Genomic DNA, 17,943 nt, shown 5'->3' on the forward strand with positions numbered 1-17,943 from the left:
TTTTTGTCGCTACAAGGTAGTACTTGTATAGCACTATGGTGATGTACAGTCTTATAGACCACATAATATAAAATGAACACAAGCTCGTTGGCTTACAGTTCTGTACCCTAAGGAGTTCAGTCCTAATGTTGTGGTATCTGGTGAGAGCCTTCTGGATGCCTTCTAACATGGCAGACGGGGACAGAGAAAACAGGGACACCTCGACCTCAGACAGAAGGGCTGAGCCCTCACGGAAGGATCACTTCTTAAAGCCTCTATAGCTTACAATAACAATTAGATATCAGCATGGAGGGAACAAACATTCAAACTCTAGCATACAGGCAGACAATGGGGGGAGCACCAGCTGGTGTGTGAAGTTCCTTCATTCCTGGTCTCCAAGAACACACAGTGAGGTAATAGATGTCTAGACGCAACAGTCTGAGTGCATACGGCCTACTCAATTCCTCTAAGCCTAAGCTGGCCCGTCTGCCAAACGTTGGCTCATTGTGTCGGGGAGGTTAGAGAAGATGACGCCTGTGAAGGATCAGGCACGGGGGGGTGGGGGGAGGCTTAGGAAGTGCTTGCTGCTATCCTTCTTGTTACTGCTAACTGCCTCTTTCTCCTGTTGTCCGCTAGTGGTCCACTACGAGATTGAGATTTGGACCGGAGATGTGGGTGGTGCCGGCACCACTTCCCGAGTCTACGTGCAGATCTACGGGGAAGAAGGCAAGACCGAAGTACTCTTCCTCTCCAGCCGCTCCAAAGTGTTTGATCGGGGGTCCAAGGACATATTCCAGGTGTGTGGGAGGTAGGCAACCGGGTGCCAACAGAAGGCAAGCAGTTGATATGGTGGCACGGCTCGTCCGCTGGGTGCCTCCCTCCAGCTGGGAGATGCCTCCTGGAGGAACTGAAATTGAGGGATTCTTGGAAGCGATGAGGAGACCGTAGAGTTTTGAACTGGAAAAGAGAAAGCACGGATGTTTGCCCGTGTTCTACCGTGTGCCCTTGAATGATAACTTCGTTCTTGGACCTGAGTTTTGGGAACCTGAAATAACCGGAAGTCCTTCCCTGTCTCACACTTGAATTACCCGGTGATCTTTAAGGGAAAATGCTGTCTCAGCCACACCCCAAGCCAGCCAGTCAGTCCTCAGAAGTAGGGTGTGTTCTCTGAGGCAGCTTTCTCTTGGAAGTTCAGTCAGCAATTGCAGTGCACTGTCAAGTCCGCAAGTGACTTCTTAGTCCACCAGCGATGGCACCAGGGCTGGCTCTCTTCTTGCTCCCTGTCTATGGCTCTGATGCTGAACTTTTCCCAGGCTAGTGATAAGTCCATATTCCCCAGGCAGGCCCCTGAGAGGTGGCAGAGTTTGCTAACGCGTTTTTAAATGTCCTCGGGCTTCCTCTGATCACATAGCAAGTCTTTGGCTAAGAGGAAAAAAAAGGTGTGAGTAAGAGCTCATTGTTGTTAAGGGAGGAGGATGCAGAGGCCACTGTAGTTTTTATGCTGGACAGGAAGGCATGTGTGTATGTATATATGTGTACAAGCACATAAGTGTGTATCTTCAGACATGTGTAGAGGAAACACGTTCATGCTGGGTGTTCCATGTGTGTTTTTGTACCATAAACACCTTGGTATTCAGTGAAGAGCCTTTTCTGATACCCAGGAAGGTGCTAGCCGACTCGGGGCCCAACCAGGGTCACAAGTGTCTGGAACATGACAGACATGACAGGTACAGGGCCTTCATTGGGTCATGTGTCCTCCTACACTGCTGGCAGCCCCAAGGTAACATGGTCAACCTTTCAGGACCTCGTCAGCATCCTCATCAGCAGAATCCAGCTTTGTAATTACTGCCTGCCTGGCATCGCGGTCCCCATAGCAATAAGAGTCAGCGTCAGATGTGCACCTGGGAAGCTGCGAGCAGTCACAGAAACGTAATTGAACAGTGTACAGTTCCCATTCCCTAAGCCACAAAGAAAGAGAAATTCTGCTTTACCTAAGCCTAGGCACCATGTTGCTCGATGGTTTCCTTACAAAGGCGGGTTGGCTCCATTATGGTTTCCTGAATACGAAGTTGGGAGAGCTTTCTTCTCGTCTAGGTCTGGAATAAAGTTCAGGACACTGAGTAACTAGAGCACAGCCTTCGACCTTAGGTGCTTGGCACTCAGGTGGGATAACTAGTGGGACTGGACTTTGAAAAGAGTCAAACATAAAGAGTCAACATCAAAGTGCACAGGAGAGCCAGACAGAAAGGACTTCAGGCTAGGTTCCCCACAAGTCTGAGCCTCAGTCCCCTCTTCCTGAGGATGTAGGGCTCATGACACTGTGACACTGGGAGGTTGACGATGAGCTGCCGTGCACTAGGCCTGTCTGTCAGAAGACACACAATGATGGTCTCTGTCCTTAAAGGGAACTCATAGCTCATTATTTTCTGATGACTGTGACAAAATACTTGAAAAAAAATCAACTTAGGGACAAACAGGTTTATTTCAGTTCATGTTTTAAGAATGATAGCCTCCATTGTAGCACGGCAGGAGAGTGAGGCAGCTGGTCGAGTGGTGTCTCCAGAGGCGAACTAGAGAGCAGCAGGGAATGAGGCCGGGCTGTAAAACCTGAGGTCCAGGCTGGTGACTCAGTCCCTTCACAGTTTCACAAAGCAGTGCCACCAGCTAAAGCCTGGGGGCTCAGAACAGCAGCCTTTGGGGGATCATTTCATACTCAAACCACCACACAGCTCTAGAGCCCCAAGATGGCAGGATAGGACCAGAGCCAGCTAAGTCCTGGGCCCTTTGGAGCTCAAGGGTCTGGTAAACCCAGGTGACCTCTGAGGAAATGGGTGAAGGTTTTATTTATTTGTCACAAAAAAAGAAACATATTTCTTTCTTTATTGCCAAAGTGGTATCTTCCTAATAGTGGACACATTTGTAAAGAGAACACGGGAAGATACTGTCTGATTTTTGTTGTTGTTTGTTTGGTTTTTGTTCTTGTCCTTTGCATTTTCAAGACAGGGTTTCTCTATGTAGCCCTAGCTGTCAAGGAATTCCCTGTGTAGACCAGGCTGGCCTGGAACTCACAGAAATCTGTCTGCCTTTGCCTCCCGAGTGCTGGGATTTAAGGCATGCACCACCATTGCCAGGCTCTGTCTGTGTGTTTTTAAGGTAATAATGAGACCCGGGACTGTGAACAAGTTGGAGTTGAGGTAAGACGGGAGTAAGAGCAGACCTGGCACAGCGAGCTTGCTGTGTGAGCAAAGATATGGAAGCAAGAGGAAGGGTAAAAGACAAAGCACCGAGGTTGACTCCATCTGAGTTAGAAAGAAGTGTTTTCCTTAAGCCCGGGGAAGAGCCTGGCATAGTGGGAGACACCTCTACACCGCAGCTCAGCTCTGGCTTCATGGGGGAGGCGGGGAGGATGGCACGAGCCATGTCAGCTGCTGCCCTGCACTTTGCACAGCTGGAAGCGGCGGACGTGGGCGAGATCTACAAGATCCGACTGGGACACACGGGCGAGGGCTTTGGGCCCAGCTGGTTTGTGGACACAGTGTGGCTGCGGCACCTGGTGGTGCAGGAGGAGAGCCTGACGCCGGAGGAGGAGGCCCGGAGGAAGAAGGAGAAGGAGAAGTTGCGGCAGCTGTTGAAGAAGGAAAGGCTGAAGGCTAAGCTGCAGCGGAAGAAGAAGAAAAAGAAGAAAGGCAGCGATGAGGAGGAGGAGGGCGATGAGGAAGAAGAGTCCTCCTCAGAAGAGTCCTCCTCTGAAGAGGAGGAGGAGGAGGAGTCAGAGGAGGAAGAGGAGGAAGAGGAGTATGGGCCAGGGATGCAGGAGGTGATTGTGCAGTACAAGTTCGTCGCTAACCGCTGGCTGGCCCGGGGCAAGGAGGACAATGAACTTGTCGTGGAATTGGTTCCAGCTGGTCAGCCGGGTCCTGAGCGTAAGCCTGAAAGAAACAAGGGGCCATATTTCCCCCTGAAGGGACCAGTGGAGGGGCAGGGTGATTCAATGACCCTTAGGTAGAGACTGAATAGGTGGGACCCCACTGTGGTTCATAAATAACAATCCTGACCTGCCCCCCAGAAAGTGACAATTGGTCCATCTGTTTGGAGCTAAGCACAGCCTTTGACCTGGCCTCTTAAGGGGAAAAACATTGGGGTTGGGAGGAACTCTCACATACCTTGTTGTAGCCAAATGTAGGGGTAAGGTGGGAGGCCCATTGGCTCTTGATTTCATGCCAAAGACAAGTCTTGGGTGGGAGGTGGGTAAGCTGGTGTGGAATTGCTGTAGAACCTTCTGGCTTCCAGAACCCACCTGGGTCCAAGGGTGTGGGCCACAGTTCTGTCTCTTGTGTTCTGAGTGCTACATCTTTCTGTGTCTCCAGCCAATACCTACGAGGTCCAGGTGATCACAGGGAACGTACCCAAGGCTGGCACTGATGCCAACGTCTACCTGACCATCTACGGTGAGGAATACGGGGACACAGGGGAGCGACCCCTGAAGAAATCAGACAAGTCCAACAAGTTTGAGCAGGGCCAGGTAGAGTGGGAACTTTCTGGCTCTTGGGTGGATGAGAGCCAGATATGGAACATTTTTCCCTCAGCAATCTGAGCCAGCATCATGTCTGCTGTGGGTCTAATAAGGGGTTGCATTCAATCCGGTGAGGTCTGGCTGCAGCTACCCTTCTGTAAGCACCAGTAGTTTGCAGAGTGTAATGTTAAAACTACAAACAGATTCCTGCAAGGGACTCCCATAGGCTAATTGGTCCTCAGAATCATCCAGAAAATACTGTATTTAAACACTAAGTAAGCTGAGAGGGTTTTCTTTATATCTCTGTGTATGGATGTTTTGCTTGTGTGTGTGTCTGTGCACCATATATATGCAGTTCCCACAAAGGTCAGAAGAGGGCTTTAGATCCCCTGGGACTGGAGTTACAGACACTGTAAATGACTGTGTAAGGGCTGGGAACCAATTGAGACAGAGAGAGGAGAGGGAGAGGGGAAGGGAGAGGGAAAGGGAGAGGGAGAGGGAGAGAGATAGAGACAGAGAAACAGAGAGAGACAGAGAGACAGAGAGGAGAGACAGAGACAGAGAGACAGAGAGGAGAGAGAGGCAGAGAAAGGAGAGAGACAGAGACAGAAACAGAGAGAGGGACAGAGAGAAAAGAATGAAGTAATCCAGCTAACGTTACATGTAGGGACAGCATCTAAGAGAAGGCAGCCATGGTTATATCTATTTCTACAGGTTTCTGCAGGTTTAAAGTCCTTCGGAATGAAGAATTTTAAACAGTGTATCTTGGAGGCTCGGTCCACACACTGGGTCTCTGCTCTGTTGTCTTGCTCCGATGCAGTGGTGACCCCCAGACTTGTGCACAGCTCACATTCCACTCATCCTCCTCCTAAGGGAGGAGCAGGGCCAAATCTTTCCTGTCAGCCTGCGTGCATTTGCTCAGGACTGTTCATGGCAGGTGTTGAAGGAAATTGCACGCATGTGTACACTGAGAATAGGGTCTCGTTGGACCCCTTCCCACACGTGCATACTCATCACAAATGTGAAAACCCAATGAGGTGGTGGTGGCACACACCTTTAATCCCAGCGATCAGAAGGAAGAGATTAGGTGGATCTCTGTGAGTTCAGGGCCAGCCTGGGCCACAGAGCTGGTTGCAGGGACAGCCAGGAATACACAAACTGTACTCATAGGCCAGGGTTATAAAGCAACAGTGTAAGAGCTTGGCATAGTAGTGTAATGTTAGCACTTGGGAAGTAGATGCAGGGGGATGACAAGTCTGAGACCAACCTAAGCTACACACAGAGCTCAAAAAAGCATATGTGCTATGCTAACACCAGACTGAGGAGCTGCATTCTCCTCACCCCAACTCTGATGGCTCTGGTTTTTAGGGTCTTCCTTTGGGTGATCGAGAGACTAGAGCAGAAAGCAAGGATGTGTTGCCCCTCTGAACCATACTTCCTCCATTCCTAGACAGATACCTTCACCATCTATGCCATTGACCTGGGGGCTCTTACCAAGATTCGGATCCGTCATGATAACACGGGCAACAGGCCGGGCTGGTTCCTGGACAGAATAGACATCACCGACGTGAATAACGAGACCACGTGAGTGGGATTTGAGGGGAGGAAGCGTCAGAGGTCATGCTTGGTGCTAAACGAGTCCTGGAGAGAGGACCAAGGATTCCAAGGTGATGTCTGAGGGTTAGGGTGGGTTGGCCGAGGCCAGGATGAGTTTGACCATAAAGGAATCTGCAGGAGCCTTGTATCTCTTCTCTGCCTCCCAGAAGTTCGTATCCTGTCAGATAGGAGTCTTCTAGAACACCCACTTTGGCAACCCTTTTCACCTACGACTCTCCATGGAAAAATCAACTCAGAGTACCCGGTTTTAACGTTCTGGGGGCCAGAGATCAGAAAAGTTTCCTAAAAGAGCCACATAGAAGACATTTCCAGTTCTGAACAGCATTTGATCTCTGTAGAAGGCACCCTACTAGGAAAGTACAAATGTAGCTTTATCTGGACGTGCCAATGCACACTTTAACCCCAGCACTTGGGAGGCAGACGCAGACAGATGTCAGTGAGTTCAAGGCCAGCCTGGTCTACCATAGTGAGTTCCAGGCCAGCCTGAGCTACATAGTGAGACACTGTTTGGAAAGAAAAACAGCAGAAACAGCATCCTTGAATGACACTGAAATGAGGAGCAGAGCTGTGTGCTAATCAAACGTCATTTGTGGACGCTGAAATTTGGGTTTCATGCCCTGAAATGCTACTGTTCCTTCAACTTTTTCTTCTCAACCACTTACAGATGCAAATCTCTGATTAACTTGATGTGTGTCAGTGGGTGGTGGGCTGGACTGGTATGTGTTGGAGACTCAGAGCCACCCTCTGACCTAGCCTGGGAAGAAGGTATTTGGTCTTCCCCATAGATGAAGGAGCCCTTGCCCTAGAACCAGCTGGTGTCAGAGCCAGACCTGACATCCAGACCGCTGATGTGAGCTGTTAGTGTGCTCCTACCACTAGGCCACACTGCCTCTTGGATGGGGGGGCTTCTCCATGTGGCGTTCAGCGCAGAGGAAAGCATGCTAGTTCTGGAATGGTGTCAGGACTGCCGAGGGTCTGACATTCTGTGAGATTTAGTATGCACTTAATAAATAAATATTTGTTGAATAAATGTCTTGGCCTGCAGCCGGTTGGGTCTTGGACCACGTCCCCTTGTGCTAAGCTCTATATAGGACAGAGTTAACGCAACCTATTTCCCCCTAGACCCCACTTGGTCATTGCAAGAGGACCTGAAGCACACCTCACAGCTAGCTCTGTATTCTGTAAAATGGTTCTGTGATGAGACCACAGGATCCTGACCTGGATGGATCCTCTGCCAAACTCAGGCCAGGCTACCTCTTTACGGCTGTCACTTCCTCTTCTAACAAACTGGCTTAGTGACACCACCCTGCTTTCTTCCCAAGGTGTCCCTGCAAGGCAAAAGCTTTTCAACTGGGCAAGGCCAGAGTGCGCTGAGAGAGACCCAGCACCCAGCTTCCCTACTGCTTCTCTCATCTGTTGATTTGACATTTCTGGTCCAGCCCAACTATTTAAAAATTACTGTAGTTTTGTAATCTATTTGAATATCTGTCAGTACTTGTCCTATTTCGTGGTCCTTTAAAAATATTAACTATTCTTACCTTTTTTCAAATCAAGGCATTAAGTGATTTGAAAAAAAAAACCCTACTCTTGAGTGTTTGATTATTCTGCCTTTAAACGAGTATGTGGGGGAAATGTATATTTAGAAATTAAAGTGCCACCCCCTGGGTACATTCCCTCTCTTGTCCAACTGTTTCTTTGTACATCTTAATAATTTGCAACGGTTTTCTCCTCTGGAGGGCTACGGGCTCTGGTTAAGTCTCTGTCCAGGCAGCGTGCGTTTCTGCTGCTCTTGTGAAGGAAGTCCTCTCCCTCACCCTTCCTTCCCTTCCTTCCCTTCCTTCCCTTCCTTCCCTTCCTTCCCTTCCTTCCCTTCCTTCCCTTCCTTCCCATCGCTCTGTCCTGCCCATCCTTTTCTCTCTGTGTATGTCACTGGTTTGTGCTTCGTTAATAAGAAGCCCTCTTCACTAATGAGCTGGCTTCAACAGCCTTCACACCAACGCTGAGCACAACTTAATCTTAAACTTGCCTGCCATGTTACATCTCCCAGACCAGAATTCCTCAGGCCTCTGCTCCAAAACCCACAGAGGCTCCTGACTTCTATAGGATGATTAGAGCATGTCCTATGTGGCTCATATAGTCTCTGTCTCCTCTCCTAACTCTCAATTCTAGCCCCAGACTGCCTGGCCCCACCTATTTTGCCCAGTTCTTGTTATTACTCGAGCCAAACAAAAACTGGGGCCTTCCTGGAGGTTTTACATCAGTGGTCCTTTCTTCTTGGCATCTCCTCCCCAGAGCTCCCTCTCCCTGTGTTTAGAGAGGTCTCTGCCTAGCTGTCAAGGTCTCATGGACCCCTGGCATGCCCTCTGTGTTCTTGCCTCTGGATCCCTTTTTTATCTGATCTGTTTAGTCGTTATCGTTTTCCCACAGTGGCACATGTAAGAAATGACTTCCTCTCTGTTGTTACTTCTGTGGCTTCTCGGTATCTAGAAGAGAGCCGGGTGTATAGATAGCCAAGTTCAGATTTCTGAGCTCTAGACTCTGGTTATCAGCAGCAAAAATAAAAGTGAGAAATGCCATCTCTATTCATTTCCTTATTTATTTGGGGTGTTTACTGTACATCAAGCTGTATATTTAACCTTCTTGCTTTTAATTTGATGCAGAATCTCACTAAGTTACCTAGGCTGGCCTTGAACTTCTGACCCTCCTACCTCCCCTTCTCTAGTCTCGGGGATTCCAGGTTCTGTGCCATCAGCCCTTGCTAGCTATTTAATGCTTGACAGTGCAGTCTTTTCAATTTTTACTTTCAAGTAAGGTGTGTGTGTGTGTGTGTGTGTGTGTGTGTGTGTTGTGTGTATGTGTGTGTATGTATGTGTATGTGTGTGTTGTGTGTATGTATGTGTGTATGTAGTGTGTGTGTGTGTGTGTGTGTGTGTGTGTGTTAAACTGGTCCCAAGCTTTGATTCCATGTGAACCTGCTGCCTACTCAGCCTGGGGCTCTTTCCTTCCCTACCCTGGTCTGAGCTGTGTGGTGTGCCTCTGGCCCAGAATGCCTGCTTACCCAGAATGCCTGCTTACCCAGAATGCCTGCTTACCCAGAATGCCTGCTTACCCAGAATGCCTGCTTACCCAGAATGCCTGCTTACCCAGAATGCCTGTTTGTCCCTCTCCTTTATTCCTTGCAAGTTCCTGCCTGTTACATCTTCTGGGTCCAGAGACCTGTTTGAGCAGGATGTAATTACTCCTGGGGAAGATGGAAGGTCACTGGGCCCAGTCCCCCTGGACTTGCACGTGTGATCCCTGGCCCCAGGGGAGGAGGGCTAAACATCCAACCCTGGCCTAGCTCCATGTTGATCTGCTTCTGCCTGTTGGAAGCAGACTCCAAGGCGATGTGCTGACGGGTGGGTGCCACAGCTGTGAGAGTGCAGTGGCCTTCGGAATCCTGCTGCAGGTGTCTCAGGGACAATGGAGTTCCACAAAGCCACTCACTCCTTGGTGCAGCCTGTGGGAGGGATGAGCTAAGCCTTCCTTCCCAGCTTCTACCCCCACCCCCTCACCTCCTGGGCTCTTCCTCTGTGAGCGCCTCTGTCTCTGCCTCTCTCCTTGCCCTTGCTGGCTCTCACTGTGTCTGCCACAATCCACCTCTCTCTACCTCGCTCTACCTCTCTTTCCCGTAATTTAGATCTGCAGTCTATTATTCTCGATTCATTTGACTGAATTAAAGTCTAACCTGCAGAATGGTGCACGTTTCCCACAGAAGCACTGCTTTCATGGCTGTCTACTCTGAGTCGCCACAGTGCACTGCCTCTTGCCCTCCCAGTCTATCCCTACAAAATGGCCTGCCTTGCCTGTCTGGGTGTGGTGCTGATGTCACACCCGCTGGTCAGCTTCTCTAACACTTGGAGGTGCTGAGGGCATGGCCGGCAAGAAGAGACACTTGCCGGGATACTGTCTACCTCAGAGCTGGATTAGTTCATAAATGGCATTTTCACATCAGGGCAAGGAGCAGAGATGCAAATGGAAAGCAAGAGGAGTTGCGTTCTCAGACCCTTGGAGCTTGAGCGCTGGAGTACAGCCTCCAGGAGCCCAACTGAGGAAAAGGAACGAGGAGGAAGGAAAAGGCAAGAGTGATCGAGGCTGAATTAGCAAGTTCCTACAGAGAGCGCACCCTTAGTCACAGGAGCGCGTTCCAAATGTCAGGGGGGATTCACACAAAACCACAAACAGTCGTTTGTGCAGAATTCAAGTGGGACTAGGAGTCCTGGCCCTCTGTTGACTAAATCTGGTGATCCTAGGAAAGAACTTGTTCAAGATCACACAGGGATTAACTGAGAGTCCTCAGGAGACAGGAGCTAGAGAGTTGAACTGTAAAAGTGAGTCCTTAGTAACCTCTCCAGGCCCCTCCCCCTTATGCTGGGTACTGCTTTTCCATGGAGAAGTCTTCATAGGTATCATCTCCCTTGATGGCTGGGATGCCACTTTCTGCTCCCTAGACACACATCTGCCATAAACACCCCTGGTTTATGCCGTTGAAGTCCACAGACTCCATGCATAGCTACAGAACACCTTCCCTGTGCAGCACTGTGCCCGAGACGCTGGCCTCACACTGCCTGAGAAGGGCGCCGTAACTGTCTCTTAAGTTCCTCTCTTTCTATATTTTTTTTCCGCCCAGTGTATTACAGACTGAGAGCGTCTCTGGGTTTATTGTTTATCGACGTGTGGGTATAATTCCTTAACCAGGCAGATTGGGGGTGCAATGTTGTGGCTGGCAGCCAGGGGAGTTGCAGCCCTGCTCAGACTGTTTCAGTTCTCATGAGATCTTTCCAAAGAGCTGCGCCAGTCTTCCTTACCCTTCCCTACAGGTACTACTTCCCGTGCCAGCGCTGGTTAGCAGTCGAGGAGGATGACGGCCAGTTATCCAGGGAGCTGCTGCCAGTGGATGAGTCCTACGTGCTACCTAGTGAAGACGAGGAGGGCGGGGGCCAGGGTGACAATAATCCCCTCGACAACCTGGCTCTGGAGCAGAAAGGTTTCTTCTATTAGAGATGATTCTGTCCATTGTCCCATCTTTCCTTCCTCCCTTTCTCCCTCCCCTCCCCCTTCCCTTCCCCCTCCATTTCTCCTTCCCCTTTCCCCTCCCCTCCCTTTACTCCTTCCCTTCCTCTTCCTTCTCCTCTTCCTCCTCTTCTTCTTCCTCCTCATCTTTCTCCTCCTCTTCCTCCTCCTCTTACCCCCTCCTCCTCTTCTTCCTCCTTCTTCTCTTCCTCTTCTTCCTCCTCCCATTCCTCTTCACCCTTTCCTCTTCCTCCTCCTCATCTTCCTCCTCTTCCTCCTCCTCTTCCTCTTCATCCTCCTCTTCCTCCTCCTTTTCCTCCTCCTCTTCCTCCTCTTCCTCTTCTTCCTCCTCCTCCTCCTCCTTTTCCTCCTCTCTTCCTCCTCCTCTTCCTCCTCCCCCTCTTCCTCTTCTTCCTCCTCCTCTTCTTTGTCTTCCTCCTCCTCCTCCTCTTCTTCCTCTTCCTCCTCTTCTTCCTCTTCCTCCTCCTCTTCCTCTTCTTCCTCTTCCTCCTCCTTCTCCTCCTCTTCCTTCTCTTCTTCTTTCTCCCTACTTCCTTTTCCCTTTTCCTTCCCTTCCTCTGAACTCTTTCCCACTTTCCTACTTATGGGCTCTGGGCACCTCCTCCTAGATACTGTAGCTGCCCTGCACTCTCCTCTCTTCATGGAGAGATGTAGAGGTTGGGAGTTGGGCAGGCTCCTGTATGCCTAGCATACGGCTTGGAATAAAGAGGTCCACAGCTATGAAGTGTGCTCTTCAGGGACAGACTGGCTGGGCTAGCTCTGCCTTATCTTTTGTCCTCCTCCAGGTACACTTTTAGACATATTTCTGAGGGGGGAAATAGCCATATCTGGCAAGAGGTTCACTCAGCCTGAAGAGGTCTGAGCAGAGGGCCTGGCTGTGGGCTACTGACTCCCTGCCACCTCATGTTTACTTATCTGTGTGCCACCTATGTAGACCGAGAGGGCTTCCTGTAGGAAGCAGGGCAGGGACACTTGTCTGTTGAGGAGTTCCCGGGCTAATGGCACTCCAAGGAAAGCAGTGTGCAGAACTGACTGTGTGAACAGACTTGTTTGTTGCTGACTACAGGGCTCACAGGTGTAGGACTGATACAGGGGAGGAACTGGGGTGACAGGGCCACAGTGGTAGAATCAAGTCGCCTGTCCTCCCTCTTTTGGATTCCCCAGGTGAGCTACAGCTCACCTTCTGTCTTCTCCTCCTGGCAGATAAATCAACCACATTTTCAGTGACCATAAAGACTGGGGACAAAAAGAACGCAGGCACAGATGCCAACGTCTTCATCACGCTCTTTGGCACGAAAGATAACAACGGTAAGAGAGAGGCACCCAGGCGGGCTTAGCGGAAGATTCCTCTGTCTCTATAAACTCTCTTCCACACTGCTCACTGAGGAACACAGGATTGGGCCCCATGACAAAAGCAGTTCCTCTGTATGCAGCCTGTCCTAACTGTACCCCAGTAATCTCTTAGAAGAAAGGACTCCTTCAAGTTCAAGAAAGCTCAGCCCTGGGGCTCCAGGGTCCCTGTGATAAAGTCTTCAGAGCGCACCAGAGTTACTCCAGCAGCTGCACAGGACCTCAGGGAAGGTGGCACCTTCAGTTTGGTGTTGTCACCTCCCACCCAATCCTCTCCCTGCCACTATGACCGAGTGAGTCTACAGAGGAAACTTTCCTTCCAGCGATCTTCATGCATTAGCTTGAAGGCCTCTGCCAAGCACCACTGAGGATGAATGAACCCCTCCCCCTCCCTGGCTGTGAGATACGTTAATGCAAACCCTGGTTCCGCAGCCTGACTGACTGGTTCAAATTTCCATTCCAGGCTGTGTGATCAGCCACATGTTGCTTAACCATTCTGTGCCTTAGCTTTCCCCACTTGCAAGATAAGGTTTTATGTGTCTTACAGGGCTCTGAGTTTTATGACACGGAACACTTAAAATTTGGAGGTGAAAGTGGCACTCAATAAACATCGCTCGTCCCTGTTACTTAGTAGGTTAATAAAGCAAATGATGTAGAATGAACGAAATAAGTCGCGTCTGATAATCGATGAGTTCGTACAATGGTTCCTGAGTCATGTTCGAGCGAAGTGAGGGGCTCTGGCCACTGCCCTTACTTCCCCTGGCTTTCTGCTGTCAGTCCTGCTCTTGACCCCTCTGCATGAGAGTCTCATTCAGGCCTCGCAGGGAAAGCACCAGGTCACCTCTCTCTGACTGAGGAAATCAAGTCATAGACATTAAGCAGTTTTCAGCAAGGTCTGTCTCTCCGGAGGTTTATGCGAGAAGGTTTTCTGCAGGAGGGTGGGTGAGAACAGGTTGGGACCGTCTCAGAGCTAGTCAGTCACCATGGGCTTATCTGGTTGGCAGGGATGACCCTCCTGAAGTCCTCCAAAACCAACAGTGACAAATTTGAAAGGGACAGCATTGAAATCTTCACCGTGGAGACGCTGGATCTGGGAGACCTTTGGAAAGTTAGGATCGGCCATGACAACACAGGTCTGGTTTCCCTCCCTTCTCTTCCCTATCAGAGCTACAGAGTCCCTGGACCAGTCACTTGTGGGCGTCATGCCTTCCACAGGGACACAGCTTCTGACTCTCACTTGCCCAGTGGAGCCCTGGCTGCCACAGATTCTGGGATTATTCATCTTCCCTGGGACCTGCACACAGGTGCTTTGGAAGTCTCTCTCCAGATCTCAACCTCAGTGATGTTAATGTGCACCTGAAAGAGATCAATGGGTCTCTAACCTGTGGTGCATTGACGTCATTCAGAGTGGGAGGGGATATTAGACCATGGCTTCTAGGTCCACCCTATTGTCTCCAATCCAGGGGTTCTGAGAATGTGCTTATCTTTCAAGTCCCTTGGCCATACGCAACTGCTAGCCTAGGGACCCTAGTGTAGGAACCGAAGAGCCAGCTTCATGGAACCTACTGACAGAGCAGCCAGACAAAGGAAGCATCCATTTTTTTCCCCACAGTAAAGTAGGACTCTTTACTATTGGCCAAACCTCCATTTCTTAGTTAGAGGAGGAAACCCCATCCTAGAAGCAGCACTCTAGGGACTGTTAGGACAAGGGTCTTGTCCTGGTCTTCATTTCCTTCCCTAAATGTGTTGCCTCAGCTCTCATCCATCACAAATAGAGCCAGGGAGCAGTGAGGCACAATGGGATAAGAACGTCTCCGTGGACACAAGCTTCTGTGCATCCCTGAGCTAGCTTGTCTGGAGCTTGGTCCACCCCCACAGCGTCCTTGCTTCTCTTGATCAGACTTGCCTGCCCTCCTGCTACCTCCTCTCAGTGCCTCTCCAAGACCAGCAATGGCAGGAGCCCCCTTGGGCTGCTGCTCTTCTGGTCCAGCCTGGAGTGGGATGCAGTTTTAGTCGTGTGCACATCTTAATAAGTGTTGTCTTGACAACGCTGTCAGCAAACGGTGCTAAAAGACTGGTGGAGCTCTGGGAGCTCAAGGAGAGAAGGGAACCGGGAGTTTCTGAGCTCATCCCCAGGGAGTCATATCTGCACACGCTCTTAATCACACTCTTAATGGGCTCTCTCTCCCTCTCCCTCTCCCTCTCCCTCTCCCTCTCCCTCTCCCCCTTACCCCTCCCCCATCTCTCTCCCCTCATCTACAGGCAAGGCCCCAGGCTGGTTTGTAGACTGGGTGGAGGTGGATGCCCCATCTCTTGGGAAGTGCATGACCTTTCCCTGCGGCCGTTGGTTGGCCAAGAATGAGGACGACGGGAGCATCGTCAGGGATCTCTTCCACGCGGAGCTTCAGACACGGCTCTACACGCCATGTATGGAAAGGCTGGCCCTCCTGGGGGCCCCCATAACCTGCTGTCCTGACTCAGCCCCAGACTCTCCTCCACGGTTGGCACGGTGCCAAACCCACCTCTACCGTTCTGTTCAGCTCCCTTTTCCCTCCTCAGATGTCCTGAGTTCGGGGGGTGGGGGTGGGGGTGAGAGAATACTGTGGGCCTAGCCCTGGACCCCCAAAAAGATAATATTGGATTTATTCCAAACTCTACACAACACACACTGATGACAGTGCACTGTCTGGCCTCTCTGGGGCTCAGTGTTTCTCGTCTATAAAATAGAGACCGTGACGCAGGGTGACTAATGTTAAATCAGTGCTCACGAGGAGCGATGACCCACCCACCCCATCACCATCCTCTTCACATTCTACCAAGCCAGAGAAATTCCTACTCAGACACTTTCTCCTAGTGGGGGTTAGGGGAGAACTTGAGGTAAATGTTCCTTTCCCTGGACAAATCGGAGGGAAGGTGGGTGACTCCCTGTCATGAAATGTTCACGCCTGATGTTCATGGGCGCGCACGTCCGTACTAGGTGCTAACACCCAAACTGAAATCAGCCGAACTGCGAAAATCTGTCAGAATTTGGTGAGATCTGAAACCCACACAGAACAGTCAGTTTAGTTTTCTGGTTAAATAATGAACGCTACTAAAATTTTTCCCCCCCTGAACAGCTCAGAATCAAACAGTATGGATCAGTCAAAGTTGGGATCAACAGGTTGCCAGTGTATTTTCCGCTCCAAAACCTGAACAGAAGTGACCTTTCCCCTAGTCAAGGCTTCGACCTAGCCTTGCCCCAGAAGCTCCCCAAAGTGCAAGTCAGACTGAACCAACACTCAGCACTGACAGGAGGAACGATTGGGTCCCGGGTGCAGGAGCACCCACCCCCCTTGTGGCACCTTAACAGGCCACATTTTGTGTCGCACCAGTTTGAGATTTTGCATAGTCTGACTGAGTACCCCGTGTCTCCCTGCATCTTTGGGAACTGGTTCCAGGACCCTTACGGGCAACAGTAGATGCTCAGGCCTTTTACAGGAAGCGGCATAACATTCTAACATAACCTAGAGCAGGTGAATCTTAGACTCGCGCTTGCTTTTTTAAAAAGGGATGTGGGGTGGGGAAAGAACTGAAAAGCCCTAAGAGGAAACAAGGAGGAAGGGATTGGATCAGACCTATTTCTGGAGAGTCTCTGGGCAGAGGGGAACACAGCCAAGGGGCTCTGGAACAGTAGAAAAAGCCTCCAGCTGTTTCAGTCAAGGGTCAGGGGAAGTGTTCATGAACCACCTCACCCCATGGCTGAAATAATTTCCTCCAGTTCATCCCAGAAGTGGACGCTGTAGCTCTGGAGTCAGACAAGTTTGGGCTCAGGTCCCACCATGTGACCTGGGACCAGTCCCTTCACCCCTCTGCAGCTTGTGGCTCTGATGAGATGGGCACAATACCACTCCACTGGCACTCTGGGGATGACGGTGCTGTCCAGGGCATAGTACTGAACCTGGCACATGACAAGTTCCCAATGGGTGAGACTGGTGCCACCACAGGCATGGATATCTCCATACTTCTTCAGGGAATCCTTTCAGGACACTGGAGGCAGTTCCTCATTCAGAGAAGGTTGAGATCCCCTAAGAACAGGCAGCTCCTAAAATGGATGGGTCCCTTTAAGATCCAAGAACATAAAATAAGGAGTATTTGCTTGTGGACTCCTTTTAGGGTTTTAACTTCCTCCCTCCCTCCCTCCCTCCTTCCTTCCCTCCCTCCCTCCCTTCCTTCCTCCCTTCCTTCCTTTCTCTCCTCCTTCTTTCCTCTTCTTCCTGCTCTCTTTCTGTTCTTTGGTAATGTATGTGATATATTATGTATGTTTGGTGTGGTGTATGTACTTGATAGTGTAGGTGTGTATACATATATGTGGCTGCATGTTAAGGTCCGACAATGTTGGGTGTCCCCTCAATTGCTTTGTGCCTCTTGTTTTTCAGGATAGGGTCTCTCTCACTGAACCTGAAGCTCTCATTAATTTTAGGGATCCATCCTTCTCGTCTTAGCCCGCAATGCCGGTGTCACAGACATGTGACATAGTACCTAGCTTTTTATGTGGGTTCTGGGGATCTGAATTCAGATCCTCATCCTTACTTTACTAACGGAGCCCTCTTCCCAGTCTGTATTCATATTATCTATCTATCTATCTATCTATCTATCTATCTATCTATCTATCATCTATCTATCTATCTATCTATCTATCTATATCATCTATCTATCATCTATCTATCATCTATCTATCTATCTATCTATCTATCTATCTATCTATCTATCTCTATCTCTCTGGCCAGCAATCCATAATGAGTATATTTATTCATATGCATGTATGCCAAGCCTATCACAAAAGTTACCTCACTCCACGTGGTATGCAATAGCAGTCAGGATATGGTTGACTGCTCGCTAACCTTACATAACCTGCTAATGAATCTCACCCTGTAGCTGACACTTGATTCAGATGAACAGCTTCAAACTGTACTGTAAGGTGTGAATTAGGCCCACGCCACAGACACTCCAAAGAGAAACTTAGGAATCTTTATTAGTCAGTCCCTCCGAGAGCTCCAGTAGAGCAGATCCTCAGTCCATACAGACACACTGGTTGCTTGTCGTGGAGCGGCTGCACTGGGAAGTCACTTGCCAGCAGCTCTCCTTTAAAGGTAGACAGTTTTGTAGCTAGAGAATCCCCCTCCTCCCCCTCCTCTCCTTCCTCCTCCTCTTCCTTCTACTCTTTCCCCCTCTTCCTCCTCTCCCTCCTCCTCTCCCTCCTCCTCTGCTTCCTCCTCATCTTCCTCTCCTTCCTCCTCCTCTTCCTTCTACTCTTTCCCCCTCTTCCTCCTCTCCCTCCTCCTCTCCCTCCTCCTCTCCCTCCTCCTCTCCCTCCTCCTCTCCCTCCTCTCCTTCCTCCTCCTCTCCTTCCTCCTCCTCTTCCTCCTCCTCCT

At 50.1% G+C, this 17,943-nt stretch overlaps 1 protein-coding gene across 2 annotated transcripts in view; it reads left to right on the forward strand.

The window, feature by feature from the left end:
* The window catches only part of Loxhd1 (lipoxygenase homology PLAT domains 1), a 152,643-nt gene that overhangs the window by 77,567 nt on the left and 57,133 nt on the right, over positions 1–17,943 (forward strand). For both annotated transcript variants that reach the window (NM_001414400.1, NM_001106132.4), the window contains exons 18-25: positions 616–776; positions 3,428–3,902; positions 4,347–4,501; positions 5,943–6,076; positions 10,969–11,135; positions 12,386–12,490; positions 13,537–13,665; positions 14,795–14,959. In NM_001414400.1, coding sequence (NP_001401329.1) covers positions 616–776; positions 3,428–3,902; positions 4,347–4,501; positions 5,943–6,076; positions 10,969–11,135; positions 12,386–12,490; positions 13,537–13,665; positions 14,795–14,959 — 1,491 coding nt within the window. The remainder of the gene's footprint in view (positions 1–615; positions 777–3,427; positions 3,903–4,346; positions 4,502–5,942; positions 6,077–10,968; positions 11,136–12,385; positions 12,491–13,536; positions 13,666–14,794; positions 14,960–17,943) is intronic.

This window comes from Rattus norvegicus, chromosome 18, assembly GCF_036323735.1.
Source record: "Rattus norvegicus strain BN/NHsdMcwi chromosome 18, GRCr8, whole genome shotgun sequence".
In the NCBI taxonomy this organism is placed as follows: domain Eukaryota; kingdom Metazoa; phylum Chordata; class Mammalia; order Rodentia; family Muridae; genus Rattus; species Rattus norvegicus.